Source organism: Cydia fagiglandana, chromosome 10 (assembly GCF_963556715.1).
Source record: "Cydia fagiglandana chromosome 10, ilCydFagi1.1, whole genome shotgun sequence".
In the NCBI taxonomy this organism is placed as follows: domain Eukaryota; kingdom Metazoa; phylum Arthropoda; class Insecta; order Lepidoptera; family Tortricidae; genus Cydia; species Cydia fagiglandana.
The window spans coordinates 18,640,725-18,666,788 of record NC_085941.1 but is presented as its reverse complement, the minus strand read 5'-3'; the positions used below and the strand labels follow the sequence as shown (position 1 = coordinate 18,666,788).

At 42.0% G+C, this 26,064-nt stretch overlaps 2 protein-coding genes across 3 annotated transcripts in view; one reads left to right on the top strand and one right to left on the bottom strand.

The window, feature by feature from the left end:
* The window catches only part of LOC134668005 (molybdenum cofactor biosynthesis protein 1), a 299,645-nt gene that overhangs the window by 189,128 nt on the left and 84,453 nt on the right, over positions 1 to 26,064 (bottom strand). The gene's annotated exons all lie outside the window — the stretch shown is intronic.
* LOC134668348 (uncharacterized) lies at positions 5,517 to 7,288 on the top strand. The gene is made up of 2 exons (XM_063525830.1): positions 5,517 to 6,665; positions 7,186 to 7,288. The coding sequence occupies exons 1-2, from the start codon at positions 5,517 to 5,519 to the stop codon at positions 7,264 to 7,266; spliced, it is 1,230 nt and encodes a 409-aa protein (XP_063381900.1). The 3' UTR covers positions 7,267 to 7,288.

Sequence of the window (26,064 nt, the reverse complement as noted above, 5' to 3'; positions counted from 1 at the left end):
GCAGACCGTATCTATCAACTAAATATCCTAGATATTTCAGTTCACTCCTACAGAAGGATGACTTTTTCATATTAATAGTTAAATTTGCTGATTTTAATTTTTCAAAAACCGCTTTAAGTAATCTTATGTGTTCATCGAAATCGGAAGTACAAATAATTATGTCATCAATATAACAGAAAACCTTGTGATCAAAATGGGAAGTAAAGAGGTTATCCATGAGACGTTGCATAGTCGCAGAAGCGCCTACCAAACCAAAACACATTCTATTATAGTGGAATAACCCTTTTCCTGGTACAGTAAAACTAGTTTTCTCCTTGGAGTCTTCACTAAGAGGAATCTGATGATATGCCGCACTCAAATCAAGAGAGGTAAGGAATTTCGCATCGCGTAAATTATCCAGTATGTATTGAACATGAGGTACGGGATACGCATCAGATTTTGAAACTGCGTTTACTTTTCTACTATCTAAACAAAGTCTTAAGTCTCCGTTAGGTTTTTCCACCATAACGACAGGAGAATTCCATGGGGAATGAGAAGGTTCGACAATTCCTTCTTTCAGCATACGATCTACTTCTTTAGCTAGTGCAGCTTGTTTAAAAGGACTAAGTCGATAATATTTTTGTTTTATCGGAGGAGTATCTCCGGTATTTATAACATGTTCCATTAAGTGAGTCTTTCCCAAACCAACCTTATCAGTATCAATTTGATCAAAAAGAGATTTAGTAGCCTCAAGTCGAGACTTTTGTTCAGAAGATAAAGAGTCATAAGTAGTAAGTCCTGTCTCTGACGGTAAAGCGTCAAGACTAGCAATATAATGAGAATCAGTTTTTTCTATATCAGTAATGAGGCCTGGAGCTAATCCATAGGCTCTCCAAAAGTTTAAACCAAGTACCATTGGAGTGGCAATCTCCGGTTGAATATTAAAGTGTATAAGTTTAACTTGACCTTTATAATTTACTGGTAAAACCATATATTCAGTAGATACGATTCGATGATCGTCAGCTACGTTCACCATAACAGGTTTCGTATGTTTTTGAATAGGAATCCCACCTGTGGCGAATACTAAATGGCTGTTGTGGCCCAGGAAACTAACACTGGCACCACAATCTAACAATGCCTTGAAATTCAAGTTAAGTATATTCAATAGCGCATATACCCTATTGTCTCCCTTTGGAGGATTAAAGAAAATCGTCTTTTCTGCGCGATAGGGAGCAGAAGATCGACATTTATTATTAGCAGAAAAGACCTTATTTAGTTTTTTGTCTTGGAGTTACATTTAACACATTCGGGAGTTTTCACCCCTTTTTCTCCACATTTAAAGCAAACAATATCTCTAGAGCTCTTGCACTCTTTAGTGTTATGGTTGGACCTACCACATCTAAAACATTTTAGTTGAGAAGAGCTTTGTGCTACCGTAGCAACAAAGTTTCTGGAAGAATTAGGAAAACGAGACTGGAAGGACTTATTCCTAGGTTCAACGTTCTTTGGTGGATGTTCTGATGAAGAATTATTTGACTGGTTTGATAAAACCGGTTCACGAAATTGTTTAGCCTTAACCTGAGCTAGTTCGATGCGCTTACACAACGACTTCAACTGCTCAATCGATCCTATGTCATGTAAAGCTAAATCTTTGGAATACTCCGGACGAATGTTTCTCATCATAGTATCCAGCTTCTCTTGTTCAGGAACCTCTTTTGCAAGACGCTCATACATTCCTAGAATGGTCGATACGAAATAAACAATAGTTTCAGACTTGGCTTGAGTCCTAGCCCGTATTTCCTGTAACAACTGATGATCTAAATCAGGTATATCAAATTCATCTTGTAAAGCCGCGGTGACTTCTTTATAAGTAGTAAGTTTCGTACGTTGCGACCGGAACCACGACAACGCAGGACCTTCGAGAATCTCAGGAAAACCTCTATATATTCGGCTTTCGGAAATTCTTCTAGCATCTCGCAACTCTTCGAGGCGAGACAGGAAAGTACGAACACAAGTGTCACCTTTAAATTTCAAATTTAAAGAATTTATATTAAAAGTCTTATCCGTTTTGTAAATAATCTCCCTAACAATACGAGATTCGTTAGGAGATTGAAAGTCATCATCCGAACCAGACGACGCAGAAGAGCCTTGCTCATTCAACCGATCCAATAAAGAAGTAATTAACGTTTTCAACAGAAGTACCGCTTCGGTCTCCTGAGGCAACCGTGAAATACGACACAATAAATATTTGCAACGCGAGGATAGCCTGTCGATCGCCGCTGCTGATAATTCTCCTTTTGCTTCTATCTCTATCTCCTCTACCTTATGCTGACAGAGTTCTAATTCGGAAGCTTCATTACTTATTACCAAGTCCTGGAACTTTAGACTACCCTTTTTGGCTAAATCTGCAGTCTGTTTCAAAGCTTGACACAGACTGGATCTACGTGAGATGGGATTAACCGGAAGTCTGCGAATCGCTAATTCATGTGACATTTCGTCTTTATGTAAATGGGTGATTTTACAACCCGCTTTTATGAAATCCATTTTTCAAGATTGATATGTAATATCAGAAGTAAGTCAGTATAGAGTTATAATATTTTAAAGATTAGTTAAAATTTTATTAGATTTTAACCCTTTTAAAGTATTTTAAAATATTGAGAAAATCTCTTTAAGTATAGCTAATTATTTAGCGTATAAAGTATAGCTTTATTTATAAGTTGGTTAAATTTATAAGTTTAACCTCCAACACAAACAACACTTTCAAACAACAATTTGCAATTCCCTTTACATATAACAACTGTTTACGCCAAGTGCAAGCACCTTTCACATGTGCCGTGTGCAATAATCGTAGGCCAATTTCCTAGAGGCTCAAGCGTAACTTAAATGGTATGTCACTACATTCATTATGGTAAAACTTCATATCGATGGATTCTATTTCCGGACCAGGACGATTCGGAGCGTTGTAGCGAACGCACGTAGGTTGCATTCCTGCCGGGTTTGAAGCTAGACTTGGCCGCAGCCATTGACCACGCCGCGTGTGTTTTCAGTATAGTTATTTTCTAAGAATAGTAGTTGTCGTGTCACGATTGTCACGCATCAGGCGTCAGTGTACGAACGAATAAGTGTAGATTAACGTAAAATATACGTGCATGTGAAACATTGAGTTTCTTTTCATCGCCACACCTACCCGAACCACCCAGGCCGGAGCGGCCAGGGTCCTCAGCGGCATCACAGCAGGCTTTGGAAGGCCTAGCTCCTACCGGACCACGCGAGGCGTCACACCGGAGCGGTGGAGGCGCTCCTCACCAGCAACGAGCACCAAAGGAAAGAGAAGTATCGGAACGCGACCACGGGAGTCCGGGCTAACCGCCTTGTGACGTAGACATTTTTGGTGTTCCCATCAGAGGGGAGGAATTACAGCACGATATTATTGAAAGCCATCGTCATCAACGCGAGCACCGCAGCGGTACATCGCATTGGTAGCGTAATCATCGCTTCAAGTACTCATCGTGTCAGCATTATTCATTTTTGCCGTTAAATTCAGTGGAAACGGAGCCCGGTGCGGTTGGGCATAGTGCGAAAAAATCAAATCAAATCGTAATAAAAGGGAAGGCGTCGGCCGCCATTTTCTTGCGTAGGCAACGGACGGGGACCGTAGTGCGGAGTGCGGCCATCTTTAGCATAAGGACATTTCCGGTTCGCGGCAAACGTCAGTTTGGGACATTTAGGTTAGAATTATCTGTCAACGTCAAGTGTCGCCAATAGATTAATTAGGTTATCGTCAATATAAAATCCAACTTTAAGGTAAAGCCAAAGCCACCTAACTTGTAAACTGTTAGTCGAATAGTGTCACAAATTAGTGTCTTTCATTAATCGTAAAGTAAATTCACGTCATGTCGTTAAAGTCAATCAAGGTGCAGCTGCGCACCAAGTACCAAATGTTGACCGACTATGCTGGCACGGTCACATCACGACCTGACAGCATGGCCGCGTCGGTGGCGAAGCGGCACTTTGATCTTATTTATACTGAGTACGTCAAGGCCCACGAGTCACTGCTGGCCTACGAAGGTGAGCTCGAGGAGGAGGAACGACTTCAATACCAGGAGTGCTTCAGCGAGGTTAACCGGCTGCTGATCCAGCTAGACGAGGCGTCGGCTGGAGAGGCTGGCCAGTCACACACACCCCGTGGACAGGCAGGTAAAGTCAAATTGCCCTCTGTGCAGCTGCCCACCTTCAGTGGCAACCTGCCAGAGTGGCTCTCCTTCTATGATCTCTTTATGTCGTTAGTCAATAGTAGGGACATCTCCGACGCGGAGAAACATTACTATCTTCGGTCGTCGTTGCAAGGGGAGGCGCTGTCCATTATACAGCACCTTCCGATGGACGGACCCAACTACGCGGTAGCTTTACAGTTATTGCGGGCTCGGTATCAGAATAACAGGCTGCTGTTGGATACATTCATTAGCCGAATCATGAACCTGCCTTCAGTGGCGCACTGGAGTGCAGGGTCACGCTCAGCTTTCTATGACCCGCTCCGGGAGTCAGTCCAGGCGCTTGAGAAGCTCAAGCAGCCAATCACGGAGTGGTCATACTTATTGGTTTTTATAATTTTGCAGAAACTACCGAACAGAATCAAGACCTTATACGAGGAGAGGTACGGTGGCAATCCGGAGGTGTTGCCCACTCTCACGCAGCTACTGGCGCTGTTGGAGGAGCAGTGCCGGGTTCAGCAAGCGGTCTCGCCAGCAGCGGTGGAGCAACCAACTGCGCAGCGTGGTTCCGCACCTGCACGAGGAAGAGCGGGGCCGTCGGGTCAAGCTACCAGGAAACCGGGACCGCCAGCGAGGGTCTTCGCCATCGAACAAGAGACCAATCAGGTGAATTCACCCCCTGTTCTTTGCTCATACTGCTCGAGTGACCAGCACAGCTTGTACAAATGCCCGAAGTTCCTTAACCTGGCGATTTCGGAGCGGAAGACCTGGGCTAGGAAGTCAGGCGCATGCTTCAGATGCCTGCGCAGTCACTATGCACGCGAGTGCATGCAGCGCAACTGGTGCGCACAGTGTGAGTCGTCCGCACACAACTCACTGCTGTGCGATGGTGGTGCAGCGGGGAGAGCCCCACCCATGGCAGTTGAAGCAGCTGTCCATCGGGTAAGGGTCATGCCGCTTGCCACGCCAAGCACGTCGAGAGCAGTCACGCTGCCGGAGCGGTGGCCGTCTCCCCAGCGACGGACTACATCTCCGCCGAGGGCTGCGAAGCCGCAGTCTCCCAAGCCGTCAGTACCAGACCAACCCCAAAGGAGGGAGACAGGGTCACCTCATAGTGCGCTTCAGCCGGCTCAGCTGATTCCCACCGGTCATATACCGAGGGCTAAGGTAGGCGCGCGTGTTCAAGCGGCGCAGCAGTCATTCCACTCATTGCGCTTCGGGACTCGGAGCAGTCCTGAGCCTGAACAATGAGATCAGGCCACTGTTGGTGCACCGGAGGAAAGACTACGAATGGCGCCAATTCGTGTCTCTCCTACAGCTGTGATCATGGTCAGATCAGGCAATGGGTCTTATGTTAAAGCTAGGGCTTTGCTTGACTCGGGAGCGGGGTGCTCCGTAGTGAAGAAATCATTTGTAGAAAGATTCAAAGTACACCAACAGTTTACTGGGAATAATATTTTTGGAGTAGGTGACATAAAGGTAAATGTGCCAGGCACGATTGCTAAGCTTGTATTCAAACCACGCGGGAAAACAGTGCCTATCATCAGTGTAGTAGCTACAGTCATGTACAGGGTTACGGGAAACATACCTTATTATGATACTGAGATCAGGACTCATTTGGATTCATCAAAACTTGAATTAGCTGACCCTGCCTTGGATAAATTGCAGGATGTGGACATCATTCTAGGAACGGATGTGCTCAATTATATATACACTGGTTCAAAGATACTCACTAACATTCCAGGTGTTGAGGCGTACGGCACCTGCTTCGGTCACGTGCTGATGGGGGCAACTTGGAATTACCCATCATCATTAACAACACCGACCGCCGGGACATCAGTAGAGGACTACGGCATCCATGCTACTCGGCTCGAGGACGTCCTAGAAAGGTTTTGGAGAGTGGAGCAGCCCCCCGAGGAGCGGCCGCAACACCCAGAACACCTCGAATGTGAAAGGTTGTATACCTCCACTACTCAACGTTTAGATAATGGCCAATTCATGGTGCGGTTGCCGCTGCGGGCAGACCGACCCAAGCTGGGCGAGTCTAGGGCTCTAGCCATGCGTAGACTGATTTCGTTGGAGGCCAGGCTGGCCAAAAATCCAGTATTTGCTGAAAAATATAAGGAATTCATGAGGGACTATGAGGCACTTGGTCATATGTCCAAATCAGACTTTAATTTCGAGAGCGAACACTATGTAATACCCCACCACGGAATTTTCAAAAAGGGATCCGAAAAGATCCGCGTCGTATATAACGCTGCAGCTAACTCAAGCACCGGAGTATCGCTCAATCAATGCCTTCACTCAGGCAAACCGCTTCAAAATGATATCACTCAAATATTGTTAAATTTCAGACGTCATCAAGTTGTCTTCACGACCGACATCAGAATGATGTTCCGGCAAACGTGGATACACCCCAGCGATAGGCGCTATCAGCTGATTCTGTGGCGCGAGGATCCGTCGCAGGATGTACAGGTATATGAGTTAAATACCAATACATACGGACTACGCTCCAGTCCTTTCATCGCGATAAGGACCTTACTTCGATTAGCTGATGACTGGGAAGCCCAGCATCCAGACTCACCGGCTGCTCATATCATGCGCAGAGATGTATATGTTGACGACATCCTCACTGGGGCTGATTCACTCACCGAGGCCCAAGAACTCAAATCAGAACTCATAGAACTCATGCGGAGCGCTGGATATGAGTTACGCAAATGGTCGTCTAACCGCAGAGAATTATTACAGGATCTTCCGCAGGAGCATTGTGAGATGCCTCGTCAGTTTGACACTGACGACAAGAGTTTCATAAAGGTATTAGGGATACAGTGGAACCCCATGTCAGATTCCATGTCGTATCAACTCAACATACCGTTGGGCCAACCAACGACGAAACGTAGCATATTGAGTACCATAGCTAGACTGTATGACCCGTGTGGCTATTGCGCACCAATCATATTTAGATTCAAACTGTTTTTACAATCACTGTTCACAGATGGATTACAGTGGGATGAGCCACTGTCCCATACTCAAGACCTTCAATGGAATGAACTCATTCAAGATCTACATCACTTGAGTCAGCTACAGATTCCGCGGTGCGTCACTCTGCCCGGTGCGGTGTCACACTCCCTCCACGGCTTTGGAGATGCGTCGGAGCTCGGCTACGGAGCCTGCGTGTACCTCCGGACTGAGGACGCGTCAGGGAATGTACTAGTACGGTTAGTGATAGCTAAGACTCGCGTAGCGTCAAGGAGAGTCAAACAAACCATTCCGAAGAGCGAGTTAAATGCAGCTCACCTGGTTTATAAGTTATTAAACCACGTCGCAGCGGCATACGAGGAATCAGTTCAGATTGACAGCATAAATGCTTGGTCAGATTCCAGAATTGTGCTATGTTGGTTGAACACAAAGCCTCATGTGCTACAGACTTTTGAAGGTAACCGTGTTCAAGATATTCAACAGTCAACCCGACCTATGACATGGAGGTATGTCAGATCGGAGTCGAACCCTGCCGATGTCGCATCGCGGGGGGCTACGGCGAAGGACCTCATCGGGTTTCATCTTTGGTGGAACCCAGAATGGTTACTGACGAATGAGTCACAGTGGCCGACGATGCCGGTCACCATGTCACCAGATTTACCCGGATTCAAACAGTTACATCACATTACGCCGGCCGAGAAGTCATGGGAGGAGTTTCCGTTATCACGAGTCAGTTCGTTCAACAAGCTTATCAATGTGACGTCATACGTATTGCGATTTTGTAAGAACGTTCGTTTGCCGGAAGCGCAACGGAACGTTCGCCCTACGCTAACGATCGACGAAAATCGTGAGGCAATGAACCACTGGATTAAGTACGTTCAACTGGATGCTTACAGAGATGAAATCGTGTTATTGAAAGGAGGCAAGATTGTTTGCAAGTCACTTCAAAAACTCAGCGTTTTCGTAGATGAGAATCACTTCATTCGCGTCGGAGGGCGACTGCGGCATTCATGCTTACGTTACGATGCTAAGCACCCATACCTTCTACCTAAAGACCATAAATGGACTCAAATGTTGATGCAGCATTATCACCGTACCTATTGTCACGCTTCAACGAGCGCACTCATCAATATACTCCGGCAACGTTACTGGATCCCGTCGGCGCGACGTGTGGTATCCCGCGTAATCAATAGCTGTATGTCGTGTTTCAGATTCAACGCTTCAACGCAGGCCCCGTTTATGGCAGATTTGCCAGCGGACCGAGTCACGGCGGCTCGTGCCTTTTCAGGAGTAGCAACCGATTTTGCCGGTCCCTACTGGGTCAAAAGTAGTCACCTCAGAAATGCTAAATCACTCAAAGCTTATCTGTGTGTTTTCGTATGTTTAGGAACGAAAGCCGTACATCTTGAACTCGTCTCGTCGCTGAGCACCGAGGCCTTCATTGCGGCGTTCACACGGTTTGTCAGTCGACGAGGGCTGCCCGCCTTAGTCAGGAGCGATCAAGGTACAAATTTCAAAGGTGCTAGCTCATACCTCAAGGAGGTTAGTCAGTTCTTACTTGACAACGAAATTGTCCTCCAGGAGGAATTTCGTCGCCAAGGTGTCCGCTGGGAGTTCAATCCTCCTGGTGCCCCTCACATGTCAGGCTTGGTAGAAGCCGCAGTCAAGAGTAGTAAGAACCTACTCAAGCGTGAGTTAGGGGACCGCATACTGACCTTCGAGGGTCTTTCAACCGTATTTACCAAAGTAGAATCGGTGCTTAACTCACGGCCTCTGGTTCCTTTATCCGAGGACCCATGTGACTTGGAAGTACTCACTCCGGGCCACTTTCTTATAGGGCAACCATTGCTATCGGTACCTGAGTACCCGTGGAAAGACACTAATGTAGCATGTTTATCACATTTCCAGTCTTTACAAAAGATTTCACAAAACTTTTGGGCTAAATGGCATATTACTTACCTTAATAATTTGCAAACCAGACTCAAATGGTACAATCATGTTCCTAACATGGCTTTAAATGATTTAGTATTAATCAAGGATGAAACTGCACCCCCTCTCCACTGGCGTAGAGGTAGAGTGATTCAATTATTTAAAGGTGCAGATGATATTGTACGATCAGTTAAATTAAAAACTCAGGGCGGCGACTTAATCCGGCCCGTTGTCAAATTGTGTAAATTACCAGTAGAGTGTACTTAACTGTATTAATTTATAAGTTATGTTTTGGTATTGTCACATGTTAACAACTTATGGTACCTACTGTTTAAATTGAATTTATTTATATCAAGATGACTCACTGATTTCTAATTGCAACTGTACTAGGTACTGTTTCTTTATAAGTATTTAGTTGGTTACTTGTTCTTTCATGTCACCACTTTGCTGTGGTCAATGTTTGATAGTGCTGTAAGTTAGACTAGCTAATCCATTGTGCTTCAAGGTATCAGCTCAACTCTGGCCTCCCCCCCGCAGGAATGTTTACGCCAAGTGCAAGCACCTTTCACATGTGCCGTGTGCAATAATCGTAGGCCAATTTCCTAGAGGCTCAAGCGTAACTTAAATGGTATGTCACTACATTCATTATGGTAAAACTTCATATCGATGGATTCTATTTCCGGACCAGGACGATTCGGAGCGTTGTAGCGAACGCACGTAGGTTGCATTCCTGCCGGGTTTGAAGCTAGACTTGGCCGCAGCCATTGACCACGCCGCGTGTGTTTTCAGTATAGTTATTTTCTAAGAATAGTAGTTGTCGTGTCACGATTGTCACGCATCAGGCGTCAGTGTACGAACGAATAAGTGTAGATTAACGTAAAATATACGTGCATGTGAAACATTGAGTTTCTTTTCATCGCCACACCTACCCGAACCACCCAGGCCGGAGCGGCCAGGGTCCTCAGCGGCATCACAGCAGGCTTTGGAAGGCCTAGCTCCTACCGGACCACGCGAGGCGTCACACCGGAGCGGTGGAGGCGCTCCTCACCAGCAACGAGCACCAAAGGAAAGAGAAGTATCGGAACGCGACCACGGGAGTCCGGGCTAACCGCCTTGTGACGTAGACAACAACCTTAATACTAAAATATTTCTAAAATGTTTCACTTGGAAATGTCATACTCCATAGGCCATACGTTGGGCACGCCACTGTAATAGGTGAGGGTGAGCTCTGGGTAAGTGGTCCAGAACCCCCAAGATCTACCTACTTAAAAATTCAAAAATGCTTACGGCTAACTACGAGCATAGATAGGGTCGTGGTTTCTGCCACTATGGAGTGAGAATAGATATCCAAATATTTAAATTAGGACGCCAGGATACTATCCTCATCAAACGTATGACATATCCAAATGAAAATACAAATTTATTTACTAAATACTTTTATTCACTTTACACCACAATAGGACCTGCTACGGCCTCAACACTTAAAATTTAAATTATATACCGTAACTATTACTAATTAAATTTAACTTAAGTACATCTCAGGCATACTCGGGCCTGCAATACACACAAAATCCTACATAGGAATTACAGGTTTCATAATAATAATAGAATTTACCATGTAGAAAGTTCACGTTAAAAAGAAATTCAGACTTAAATATTGTTTATCCTTTCCATCAAAGGAACACAGTCACTAATGTAAATATAAGTTTTTAACTCACAGTTTTATCGTATAAACACTTCACCTCGAGTCCAAAAATTAAGTGGAGAAGACGGCTTCTCAACTAGCATGGTGCGACACCACCCTAGATCTTCCAAAAGCCATAGGGCCAAGAAGATGAAGAAGGCAAGCCAAGGGACAGGCCAAGCCAAGAAGGGACCCTAGAAACAAAGAAAATGTTCTAGGTTTTAGCGAGGTTATGTTATAAAAAATATATTATATTTTTAATTTAATTGGGACAAAGCGCGATTTAGCTTGCGGACATAATGAGATTAAAAATCCTTACCGGTTTCTAAGCCGAGTCCCTTATATTAGACACCAGACGTGGCGACGTAGGCACACGCGGTGAAACAAAATGATGCCTCATATTTGTAAAGGGATTGCTGGAAAATCACACCAAAACACGACATTAGCTAATTGCAATTGACAATAAACAACTTCGTCTTTCCTTCCGTATATTTAGAAAGTGGGGACAACTCACCAAGTTGGTTTAAAAGAGGTGAAAAGGTTATGCCGCCATTACCGGCGCATAGGAAGCTAGGTTAATCATATTTTGGGCCAAGCTGGAACAAAATATATCCACGATTAAAACATTGAACACCGAATTTAACCGAGTTTTAGGAAATACAATCTTTAAATAAAATACATACCCCATGAATTAATTGCCGACCTGATGTCGAAATTACGTCTTACATCTTGTCACGGAATATCCCAGTGATCAAGCGAAAAATCAAATGGCAAAAACCACAGACAAAGTGGTGAATGGAAAACTTCCCATTCAATGACATCGCAACTGACCGGATCCAATTTACAGAAAACCGAAGTCACCAAAAATAAAAAGAATTACTAATTTCGAAAGCTAAAAATAAGGACATTATTTATAACTACGAATTGCAAAATATAAAAGAACACATACCAAATGTTTATTCATAAATACTCTTTATGTATGACTGATTGTCTGTGCAAAACCACAGACAACAAACCAACTGTCATTGACGTACGTCAATGTTTACCGCGACAGTAATAAACAACACTGTTTCAACCCGTTTTACCAAGTTAAAGCCATTTATACGTAGTATAACCATGTTACAAATGTATTTCAATTGCGAAATGTGTAAACTCCAAAGAAAACAAGGTATTTATGTCCCAGCACAATGCAGGAACGAACAATGGATGCGCTAAATGCGACGATTTATAGATGATTGATGACCTACCATTCCGGTAAGTTTTATCCTCTAAATATAGCCAAAAGCGTATATGTGAAGATTAAAAACAACATTTCTGGTCTCCGACCTTGACCTATCTACTCTAATACCCGTGTAGAACGTATATTAACCACCAAATTCTTACCAAACAAACATCTACTTTTCTAACCTATAACGTATCTATCTATAATAACATTCAGACGTTTATAACACTGGGTGGCTACCCTAAAGTGTTACAACTTACCGGCAGACGATAATACTGTACTTACGTACTTTTCCTCATTTATTTTATTTGTAACAATTCACACATATAACCAGGCATTTGTGCAATACGTCTGAACACTTCGCGACCCAAAACTTAGTGCTTTTTATCGAAATAGATACGCGTCCATTTTGTGCGTAATGATGCTACTTCCCAACACTACGATTTCGTACGAGAATTAATTTATTTGACCGAAATATTTTGTGAGCATGAATATATAATATCTCACTTCTGAACTAATAACAGGTAAACGCACTAGGTCTTGAGTAAACGATTTATTCTTGGACTGAGTACACGACAATGCATAGACCGACGCTATCGTCCCTTTCGCGGGAATCCATCTTCCCAGAGAGTGCCTCGATGACATACGCTGTCAGTTAGGGCACGTTCAAAACCGCGCTAACACTATATTCATATATTTTCGGATCCTCAGATGTCAATTTTAATCATTATTAGAGCAAATTTTCCGTCGGACGTAGCGTTTATGAACTACAAGCAAAAAGCTGAGAAAATGTTTGCATAGGTACATTTTTCTACAACTCCTGAATGAAAAAATCTTTTTTTTTAATTTGATTGGCCTATTGAAATTGTGGTGTATTTTGTTTTCTCGGGCCTGTCTTCGGCCCTAGAATTTTAAGTACCTACCTGTTGCACAAAATACTATAATAGCATCGTGTGTTACGTACAATATGTAAAACAAGTAACGTGTTAACGTCTATTTATACGAGCGGCCTGCGTCGTCTCCAAGTGGCATTACAACAAAATTGACGGAGTAATTAGGAGTCACAGCGGGAAATCTAATTCTGTACATAGTGTACATTAAGGTGACAGTCCATTTCCAACGACAGCAGCACTACCATTCAATTTACTATGGAAATTGACAATAACACGGAGGCTTTCGTACTAGTAGTGCAGCTGCAATCATAAATGGAATGTTACAATTACAATTGTTACACTGATGAGCACGTTGTAGAGCGCTGGTAGCGCTAAGAGCATTTTAAACCAGGAGGTTGCGAGTTCAAATCCAGGTTCGTACCTACAGTCAAGTGTAAAAATATGGGTGCACACGTCGTACTCAAAAATATTTCCCCTAGCTCTTCATCATCATTCTCTTGCCCTTCTCCCATTCACTTGGGGTCGGCGCAGCATGTCTTTCTCTTCCACACCTCTCTGTCGCCCGTCATTTCATCATTCACTTGCGTTCGTTTCATATCATCTCTCATACAGTCCATCCACTTTTTCCCCTAGCTCTTATGTCAGGGAATTATGAACTGTGGGACATATTTTTGAGTAAGTTATATGCACCCATATTACACGTGTACTAATGAGTTTTATTTGATACTGACCAGTAGCTAGCTTTACGGTGAAGGAAAACATCATGAGGAAGCCGGACTAATCCAATCCTACTTTCCCGTGTAGGTTGATAGGTCAGATGGCAGTCGACATGAGTCGTTGAAAAAAGCCGTGACAACGCGAGGATGATAAGCATGTTAGTGGAAGCGGTTTTCACACACAACAGTATTTAAGGTGTGTGTGTAATTAACTGTGTGTGCTAAACGCGAGAGTTTAAAGTGTAGTATTTAAACTGTCACAGCCAGTATCGACAATCTTAATGAATTGAAAAAATGCTTTCAAATTGAAAGCCACGAGTTAGTATTGAGCTTGAACGATTTTGAAATGTTTTCTAGACAGAATTTTTGGGATTTTCTCGCACAAAATCGGTTAGTATTGTCATTCCAAACAATTATAAAATGCCCAAAACTGCCCTCTCTGAGATTAGATTAGATTAATTTATTTCACAACGTATGATTACAGTACAAATTACATTAATGTCAATTTATAAGAAAGCAACAAGAAAGAAACTCAACATTAAAGATTTAGTTCGGACACAAAAAGTGATCTGCACAAACATTTTGGATATCGCTAATATGTATATAAATAAATTTTCTACATTAGACTTAAGGGCCCCACTGATTAACAGTCCGCCGGACGGTATCGGCCTGTCAGTTAGAACAAAATTTTGACAGTTCCGAACAACTGACAGGCCGATACCGTCCGGCGGACTGTTAATCAGTGGGCCCTTTACTACGGTTTTATTAAATAAACCGATGTCTTTCAAAACATTTCATTTCAATTCTTCGCTTCGAATATTTATTCAAAACCGCGCCAAACCCAGGAACTTTCGCCAAGAAAAACAGTCCAATAAAAGGAAATAATAAAGCCAATTTCTAATTTCTCGACGGTGAAATCAAATGTTTTTCCAAATCTCGCTTTCTTTGTTCATTGGCCCTCCTTCATATCTTTGCACGTGAGTTAAAACAAACACAATGGATTTAGAGGAAAATATGTTTACGTAATACTAATACGTAATAATTAATAATACGTAACTATGTTTAGGATAAATATCTGTCTATTGTAATGGAATAAGGTGCAAAATTGTGTGCACTTCTTGGTTTGGTAGCTGAGAGTTAGGTGTAGGTATGAGTATTAAAATAACAGTTGACTAACGGTGTATAAGGTTTGTTTGGTAGTCTTACCGGGGACTCTTCGTCGGGGTCATTAGACGTTAAGACGACACTGGATGACCGCCACAGAAAACTGCCTAGGGGTTGATCTGTGTCGGCCGCTTTAGACCGTTTTCGGATGTGGATGCTGATACGCAATAATGTGTCAACCCACATTAATTTTTAACCGACTTCCAAATCTCAAAGAAGGAGGTTATCAATTCGGTTGTATGTTTCTTATTTTTATTTTTTTTATTTTTTATGTTTGTTACTCCATATCTCCGTCATTACTGGACCGATTTTGAAAATTCTTTTTTTGATTGTATGTATATGCATACAGATTGGTCCCGTTTTTGTCAAAACCCAGTTCTGATGATGGGATCCATGAGGAATCGAGGGAACTCCTCAAATCTTTAAGGCATACATATAATGATTTTTGGGTTTTTATCAACAAATGAAGCATATACATCCAATAAAGTGACATTTGATGAAGTGGAACTGCTGATGATGATCAGAACGGAACTCTTCAACGACGCATAGTTCACGTTTGGCGATTTGTCGTCTTCGTTATGTTTATTAAGCAAGTTAAGATTTTAAGCCACATTTTTGTCAAGCTAGAGTTCTGATGTTGGGATCCATGAGGAATCGAGGAAACTCCTCAAATCTTAAATTAGGCAAGCGTATAGAGATTTTGGTATTTACATCAGAAAATCAAGCATTTTCATTAAAAACTGTCGCATTTGATGAAGTGGAACTGCTGATGATGATCAGAACAGAACTCTTCAACGACGCATAGTACACGTTTGGTGATTTTTCCTCTTCATTATGTTTGTTAAGCAAGTTAAGTTTTTAAGCCACATTTTTGTCAAGCTCGAGTCAAGGGATCTCCTCAAATATTAAAGGCATAAGTATAGATTTTTTTTGTATTTTCATTATAAACTCAAGCATTTACATTAAAAACTGTCGCATTTGATGAAGTGGAACAGCTGATGATGACCAGAACAGAACTCTTCAACGACGCATAGTACACGTTTGGTGATTTCGAATTTCGATTTTGACTTGGACTGCGACCCGGAATCGGACCCAGAACCGGACTTATACCCGGATCCGATTCGGACCCGGACTCGGACCTGGACTCGGACCCGGACCCGGACCTGGACTCGGACCCGGATTCGGACCCGGACTTGGACCCGGACTCGGACCCAGATCGGACCCGGATTTGGGCCCGGACTCGGACCCGGACTCGGACCCGGACTCGGACACGGACTCGGACCCGGACTCGGACTCAAAACCGGACTCATACCCGGATCCGGTCCGGACCCGGACCCGGACCCGGACCTGGAGTCAGACCCGGATTCGGATCTGGACTCGGACCCGGAATCGGACCCGGACTTGGACCCGGACCCGGACCCGGACTCGGACTCGGACTCGGACCCGGACCCGGACTCGGACCCGGACTCAGACCCGGACCTTGACCCAGAAAACCACTATGATACCTTAACTAAATAAACCACTATGATTACCTACCATAAAATGTAGGATGATGCCAATCTTACTAGCCCCACCCGCTCAAACCCCCATACACCGCACCGCATGTGCCGTTAAGTGGGTTAGGTTAGGTTTGAACTGCGATCCCCACAGAACCAAACAAGGGTTAGGTTAGGTTAGAACTGCGAGCGTTACAGAAACGAAATGCTACTTGAAAAGTGGGTTTGATTAGGTTCGAACTGCGATCCTCACAGAACCGAACTGCTATCAGAGGAGTGGACTGGGTTAGGCTAGAACTAAGACCCTTACAGAAGCGAAATGCTAGTAGAAAAGTGGGTGGTTTTACCTCCTTTTCTACATAGTGCACCATCGACAATGATCTTTTCACCGGCCCCCATAGAAGTCGGTTTTTTTTTCTTAAAAATTATTTAGTAATAATGATTTATTAAATGCATAAATAAATACAGAGAAACACATATAATATCTTACATTTTACTTTCTTCCGACATCCGATATCGCGCGGATTAGACAATGTGAAAATGCTCTTATCCGTACAAAATATGATACACTGAAATAAATGTCATTTACTAAGAAAAAGTGACCAAGGCCTCCAGTGCCCCAGGCTGGAATCGAACCAGCGTCCTCTGCTAGAATCGCGGCAGATAATTTAATTTGTTCAAATACTTCTAATAGTAAAATATGATACAATTGCAGATTTTTGCGCGTGAAGACCCCGACAGAGTAAACCTTTTGGAAGTGGAATGCCCCCAAAGCACCGTTTTAATCGAGTCGCAACCAATATTTAAATACTAAAATCCGGAAGCTTCCATTAATATTGAAATAAAATAAATTACGTTATATTAATTGGCTGTTTATTGTTCGACATGTACAGTCTGAATGGTTTTTCGATACAGTATTGAAATGCTCATTTACATACGCGTTTGCGTTGTATGGAGCCGATTTTAATGGATATGTGGACTGGGAGCCATCTTTTAAAAATACAATAATATTTATATATATTCCTAAAAAAAATCATATTGAGTCTTGTGTGATTAAAATTATTTTTAAAACCGGCAGCGCACTTGCAACTAGACATGCCCCGAATAGTGAATTTGGCCGAATATCGAATACCGAATATTCGGTCCCTCTCTCGGCCGAATACCGAATATTCGGCGACTAAATATTCGGCAGGACATGCGAACATTTTGAGTCACAATTATTATGAAAATTGTTCGCCAACAAAGCACAACGTTTGCTAAGATATATTCTTATGTTGAACAGAATTAATTAATTAATTTAGTCCTTCCGACCCGAGAGTCCGTCAAATCAGACCCATGATAAAAATAAAATATTTTGTAATCAACAAACGCTCAAAAACGTGCCTTCGTATTCAACTACTTTCCAATACATTTTAAATATTAAATACGAGTATACCTAGTTTTTGGTTATTTTTTGTGTAATTTTTCATTTTAGGTAGGTGCAACAGATATTCGGTATTCGGCCGAATGTTGCCTACTATTCGACCGAAATCGGCAAAGTGGTGGAATAGGCCGAATACCGAAAGTTGCCGAATATTCGTGGCATCTCTACTTGCAACCCCTGTGGTCTTGCACTTGGCCATGGGTGACGGTTATTGCTTTGTACAAAACGAGTACTCAACACAAAATTGTTATTTACAATCAGCATCATCATCATTGGCCTGTAACATCAATAAGATGTTAATTTAAATTGCGTCCATAAGAGTGTGGCACTTCCACAAATGACTAAGACTGAGACATAAGATGGTCGGCTCTTTATCATTTGTCACCGTGCCTATCACGTTCTAACAAATATGTAAGTGCGAAAGTGACGCATGGCATGACAGGTGATAAAATGCGACCATGATACCGCTTCTGAGCGAAATAGTGCAGTGAGGCTGAAGATCGCGACCACTGGAGGAAAACCCTGGGTGAAGGGGTAGTTGCACACGATGAAGCGTGGAAGGCCTTCTTCATACTAGGCGAAAACTGAGTTATTTACGATACAAGCGCGAAAAATAGGAAATTGGCAACGAGTGGCATATTTTGTTTTAAATAAATCAGATGATGTTAAATGAATAACCATTCAAAGTGTCCTTAAATATGGTAAGCGACAAACTCGACAAAGTGAGACGTTTTGCTTGGAAACGATACAAATAGTTAACTATTGTAATAATAATTCTCAAAACAGACATTTTTACCCAACTAGCTCCTGGGCTACATGAAAAGTAGTACCAGTGTAGTTTTAATACACCTTAAATTTTGCATAAAAGTGCCGAGAAATATTTACATGTAGGCTTTTAGGCAATTTGACGCGAATGTTGCCCTTTCAACAAGTTGCTACAGTCAGCAGCAATAGTTGCTAAGCGGGCGAGGTGTTCAAAATGATCTTGACGCGACTTTATTGTTAAGAGAATAAGAGCGCGTCATGGTAGTTTTGAACACCTCGCCCGCTTAGCAACTTCTGCTGCTGACTGTACACTTTTCATGGAGATGTATTTTTAACGAGATGTTTTTTCAATACTGCTTTCATAACTCTCGGAATTTTGCAGTAGTGGATAATGTCATTTGGTGTTGAAATAAATTCTGATTAAATTCAGGAAAAACATATTTTGTGATAAAGACATAAATAAAAGATGACTTGACGTTAGAATGGTCCGGGTCCAGGCCTAGGCGTTCGACGTTTTCTATGATGTATTTTTATATTATTAAAACCGGGGAAGTGCGAGTCGGACTCGCACACGAAGAGTTCCGTACCATAAACCAAAAAAAAAAACTGGAAAAAAATGCAAAAAGAAAACGGTCACCCATCCAAGTACTGACCACGCCCGACGTTGCTTAACTTTGGTTAAAAATCACGTTTGCTGTATGGGAGCCCCACTTAAATCTTTATTTTATTCTGTTTTTAGTATTTGTTGTTATAGCGGCAACAGAAATACATCATCTGTGAAAATTTCAACTGTCTAGCTATCACGGTTCGTGAGATACAGCCTGGTGACAGACAGACGGACAGACGGACGGACGGACGGACGGACGGACAGCGAAGTCTTAGTAATAGGGTCCCGTTTTACCCTTTGGGTACGGAACCCTAATAAAAATAAATGTTACATTAATTTTTGCTACTTATCTGCCAAAAACAGCAACCAATTGGGTCACACATCAAACCCGGGGTCGCGGCAAACCTCGACGGCGTTGGCGAGATGACCTTGACGCCTTTGATAGGAACTAGTGGGAGACGGGTCAAAACCGGGATACGTGGAAAGGGAGGAGGGAGGCCTTTGCCCAGCAGTGGGACACTCTAGGCTCATATAAATAAATAAATAAATCTGCCAAACTGGCATAGCAGTTTCTTGGCAGAAAACTTATTATACCTTCCACCATTGTAAAGTAGGTACCTAAGTTATTCGTGATATTAACATCAACTGCGACTCATGGGAAGACCTAGCTCTAAACCGCGTGGAGTGGAGAAACAGCCTTCTAAGAGGTCGCGAAACCCATGATAGGTCCTGGTTTCAAGACTTGGCCCGAAAACGGGCAATAAAACACATGCGCGATGAGGGTCGCCTCGATGCGGATCCTCGGAAATGTGAGCGACTGTGCCGTTCAAGGATCGGGTTAGCCACGAGCGACGCTGTCGCTAGTTAATAAGTCATAGATGCTGCTTAAATCATGTGTAAAGATGCACAAGGCCTAATGATGATGATGATGTAATCGGTGATGGGATAGTAATGATGGTGACGTGATTCCTTGTGTTACGTATTTAAATCGTATCTAGGAGATAATAAACATAAAAATTAAAAAATGCGCGTTTTCCCAGAGATAAGACCTAGTTAGATCGATTTATCGCCCCCGAAAATCCCCTTCCATCGAATTCCATCGAAATCGTTAGAACCGTTTCCGAGATCCCCAAAATATATTAATAAACATACAAGAATTGCTCGTTTAAAGGTATTAGATTAATATGCTTTATTTCCAAAAAATGTCTACAAACATTTTACGTGACAACTACTCTATATTAAATACCTATGAAGTGTCACAGGGACCATTAATGGACGCGCAAGCTATGAATATAACTGTTAAGGCAAGCTCATTGCAATATAGTTGTTTTCATTTTTCAGTTTCCTTTTCTTTCATGAACCTTCATAATATTATTTTCTAAGAAGCCCTCAAATCAATAGTCACACTTAAAAAGCAGTTATCCCGTATTTTTACAAAGATATTTCTGTCCCCCGTTGTTGTTCTAGCCCCATCGGCTGACGCCCTCTTAATTTCCAGTAAATCGAGCCACTCTTTAGCGATGGGCCGCATCTGAATAAACATTCCGGGACCGCTGCTTAAGGCCAAGCGCAGACGGCCGACTTTCTTTACTACTATTATAATACAGCGGTGCGCCGAACATACCGAACATACGTAGGGAATTAAAGTCCAAGAAGCTTTTCGATATATTAGTAACTAGCGACCCGCCCCGGCCTCGTATGGGTTACACAAAACCTTAAACAAATTATACACCTAAACCTTACTCAGAAATTATTCTATGGATAGTCGAAACCCGCATGATAATCCGTTCAGTAGTTTATGACTTTGTCGCGAACACACAGACATAGTGACAGACAGACGGGGGACTTTCTTTTATAAGATGTAGTAATTTTTACCTAAGAAGTATCATTTGGAGTAAAACTAATTAGTCAACCACAACGGCAACAATATAACGGCGACAGATAGTCGTGCGTCATGACCTGTAGGTAATGTTGGTTTGTGTTCACACACACGACACGATAACGGTAATCGTCCTATCGTGTCTTTGGATACGAGTATTTAAGCGGAGGTATTGACAGACAATTACTGTCGTTAGTGGGAACGCGGCCTTACCTACAGTAAGATATCACAGATACAGATGCTTTGCATAATTATTTTCCATTGTGTTTTCACGGAAACTTACGAACGTGTCATACTACTCGTATTTCAGTCAGTTTCAGTACAAAAAGTGCTGAATTAGCATGACTAATATGGACGTTTCCGAGAAAATACGATGGAAAACAATAATTGAAACTAGATATCGGTTGTCTCGGCGGTTTTTTACAAGTTCATTGTGTTCAAATCTTTATCTGCATTTGTCGTGCTACGCTGCGCACGCCCGAAAATAATCACCACATCTGCGGCGAACCTTACGGCTGCTTATAATCTCATCAATGCATCAAAGCGTCTGCTCATAATTAACATTTTGCAGACGCGTTTGGCTAATATTTACTGGTGAGGATGTTTCTGCTGATAATTTCATTGTGGACGGCCATCCTGACTCATTTCAGGTCTCAATTTATCCAGAATTGGTTAATCTTTCAAGTTATTCTTCCAACTGCCTTATTTCTTGATATTCATAAGAACTTATTGAACTGTTTTAACTTGAAATATGCTTCAGTAACAAACATTGCTGTCTTGATTGCCAATCAATGACTGTAAGGGTCCCACTGATTAACAGTCCGCCTGACGGTATCGGCCTGTCCGTTGTTCGGAAATGTCAAAATTTTGTTCTAACTGACAGGCCGATACCGTCCGGCGGACTGTTAATCAGTGGGCCTCTTAACCCATCAATGAATTTTATTATACTGGGATACTTTGTGTGCCTAAATGCAGTGCAGCCAAGTGAAAACGATAGGATTACATTACAATTTCACGACGTGTATTAGATGCCAAAGATCACTGATGTTTAGGTTGGTTGACAACTTCATTTCGAAGACTTCAAAACTTCCGAAGACCAAGTCTATACTGTTCAAAATATTCTAATGTGAATGCAGATTACTAGAGAATACACGGGTTGCTTAGATATTGCACAATGTCAGTCACTAATATGCAAGTGCCTTTAAAAATCAATTCAAGTTATATCTTTCTAAAGGATTATTAACTGAAACAATCTTAACAAAAATAACCTATTTGTTATTTTTTTGGCGAAGCTAGAATGTAATGAGTAATGAAGTTGCTGTACAGTCGCCATCAGATATATCGGAGCGGCCAAGGTGCTCACAAATATCTGAACACGCCTCTATTGTCAGGGCGTTAGAGCGCGTGTTCAGATATTGTGAACACCTTGGCCGCTCCGATATATCTGATGGCGACTGTACTTACCTACACCTCGAACCGTTATGACACAAATGAAGATAATGAAACAAAAAACATTTAAAATCCCATACTTTTCCTAACACACTTTTCCCAATACCAACTACTGTATATTCATTAACATAAGTTTTTTTGAATCCCATTTCAACTGAAACATTATTATTTTTACAAGCTTTTATTTAGTTTCACCTGTCCCGTTGTCGGTCTGTAATCAAATCTTGCAAGTTAAATTTTATCCACTTCCCGGTTTCCAATTGAGCTGAAATTTTGATGACAATGCAATATTATGGTACCATCGAGCTGGTCTGATGATGGAGACAGGAGGTGGTCATAGGAACTCTGTAATGAAACAACGCAACCTAATTGTGTTAGGGGTTTTTAGAATTGTCTCGATGAGTATTAGTTGTCCGTCGTAGGAAAAGTACAGTCAGCGATAAAAGCTTGTACCAAAAATGAAATTTTTGCCACAAACTTATTTGTTTCCCAATTTAGTTCCTACAAGTAGTGACTAAGAGGCGATAGTAAATAAATCTACAACAATAAACACATACTAAAACAACCATTACTCTAATCCTTTTATAATGTGGCCATCTAACGGTACAATAATCTAAACTACTGTGCGCTCACATTAGGAGCACCTACTCTGATAAGCTAGTTCCAAATGACTCACTAAAGGTTCTTGATAAGATGAGCCAGCAAGGGTTAACAGGTCTCTATTGTTTCCCATAAAGTTTTAAATCATAATATTAGTCCTTACATTATGGAAAATAATCGTTATGACAAATGGTCGTTAGGGCATGTGCCCATTAGGACAAACCAGTTAGGGCAAGTGACTTTAGGACAGACGTTGTTAGGGAACCAGAAGGACACCCAGTCACCCACATTTTCGTTGGTCATAATTTGGTTTTTCTCAGAAACGCGTAACTTTTCAGAATTGCCATAATATAACAAATCTAACATAACCTATCTATAGTATACTGGGATGCTCCGGCCCGGACACGGCCTAGTCAAACGTGGGTCATCCTTTAAAGTTTAACCCCGGATTAGTGGGATGGTGCAAGTGTATCTAATCTTGGTCTAATCTAAGTCTCACAAAAAGCTCAATAAGGCTTTATTTATTAATATTTGTTAATTTCTTTGAGGACCCGGGAATGTCCTTAAACTACGTCCAAGGCCACCGGTGGACGGGCAGCAGCGTCCCTCAAATTCGGTGTACTCAACTGCGATCGCCAACCCGCCTGCCAAGCGTGGCGATTATGGCATTCACCCCCCCAAAGGGGGAGGCCTATGTTCAGCAGTGGACGTCTTATGGCTGAGATGATGATGATGATGTTGATTTCTTTTAATAATAAATGTTCTCACTATTTTACCTACGTCATACTGTGATAAAATAATAGAACATTTTAAGTAAATAAAAAAGAGCCATCCCTGACTCGGAATAGAAAAGTCGACAAAAATGCCCTCCTAATCTTATCTACAGCGATAGCTTACGGGCACTTCACATAATGACCGATTTCATTAAACGGCCGGTCAGACAACTCTGTATGGCTAGACAACGATACATTTAGGTACCTATTGTAGTCAGGGCAATGACAAAGTTACACCATGAAACATACAAATGATACTTAATTATTGTATGAACCAATTAAATTAATAAATATGATATTTAATAAACAAAATAATACCTTTAACTAACTAAAAAAAAATTTTTGTTAAGTAATTTTTAATTGTTAATAAATAGTCTAAGAAAAATATTTTATACTGTAAAACAGAAAAATATACTACGATTTCAAAACTAATCGAAAATGTAGACAGTATTGAAAAAAAAAATGCAAAAAATCGACATTTGGTCGTCGGTCGTGGAAATATCGTCTGAAAAAATAAAACTCCTCTCAATTTTAAGAAAACATTCTTACAAAATCCGTTTCTAACGGCGAATTTGTATGATAATATTTCGCTGACCATAAAACAGAGTAATGGCGGCCCTTTGGACTCGAAGGCCAATTCTGTGTAACAATTTAGTATGGTTTTCGTATTTGATTCGTCCTTTAGACGCATTATCGGGCATCTTACGCGCACCAATACCTACGAGCTAAATGTCTTAAGGTGACAGTCCATTTCCAACGACAGCTGCATTACTGTTCATTTTACTATGGAAATTGACAATAACAGCGACGCGTTCAGTACTAGGAGTGTAGGTGCGGTTAAAAATGTTCCCATTATGCGACGACTCCGGAGGCCTAGCTAAAGTAATAATCGTACATCGACAAATATTAAACGTAACGTAGAGAAAAAATATGACATATGCTACGAAAAGTCACGCACGTAACTATTTCCGTACATTATTTAAATTTGCATTGGCGTTCTCTATCAACGATTGTCAACTTGGCTAGGCCCCTGATTGTATTTCGTTAGCACCTATCTGATTTGTCTCTAGACTCAAGGTCACATCAAAATAAGATAAAAACCACATAAATTTATCAAAACAGAATGGGCCATAGAGGCCCTTTGGCGTGACATCTTCTCATTAAAGTAAAAATTGCTAATGACTATGTCGCAGTCGGATCGTATAATCCGCCGTATTACATTACGGCTAGCCGTTTTCAAAAACAGGGGCGTTTTGAAATGCGGCGGTTTAACGATTAGACGTATTGAATGCGGCTGAATAAGAATCCGCCGGAATGTATTCGGCGCCATACGTTCTTCAACACGGCTAGCCGTAATGTAATACAGCGAGTCATTAGCCGCCGCTTTGACAGTTTTTAGTTCCCATTTTTTACACTCGTGGCGCTGCCTGACAAACGCTGGGGTGTCCATCAAATCTGGAGTTTGTCGGACTGTTTCTTTTCAAAAAAAAATTTCCTTCGCAACTTAACTAGACGGAGCCCCGCTTCGCGGGGCTCCTATTTCTGAGCGGTTTGCCCTTCGGGCATCTGAAGCTACCTAACGAACCTAACCTACCTACCTATTGATTAAGTGAGACGTCCGTGAAAACATTACACTTTGGGGAAAAAAGCGTAGGTAGGTAATTAGGTTAGGTTCGTTAGGTAACTTCAGATGCCCGAAGGGCAAACCGCCCAGAAATAGGAGCCCCGCTTGCGGGGCTCCGTCTATTTAAGTTGTGAAGGAAATGTTTTGGAAAAGAAACACATGTAGTGCGGTGGGACCATGGTAGAAATAAATTAAATTGCAAACATTGTCAAACTCCGGTTACGTAGGCGACCGAAAGAACTGGTCACTCTACAATGTACGATGCGGCTAAACGTGGGCCGCCTTATTGAAGAACGTATCGCAGTGACAATCCGGCTAATCGTCGAACCGCCGCATTTCAAAACGCCCCTGTTTTTGAAAACGGCTAGCCGTAATGTAATACGGCGGATTATACGATCTGACTACGACAACTATATCTCCATATTTTTGCATGAAAACGTCAGCGCTTTACTTCTTTAAGGAAAGCGAAAATTTGGGATTTATTTGGGTACGTAGTTGATATGCTAACTGCAAAAAATGTGAAGGGTTCAGGCGAAAAGACGTTCATCAAAAGTCGGTCGATTTGAGCTCTTTGTGGAATGGGGTTACTTTGATTCCTGGGAATACTTTGATATAAACTATTTCATGATTAGACTTTTATACTTTTTTAAACGCTTTATTTGGATTTTTCA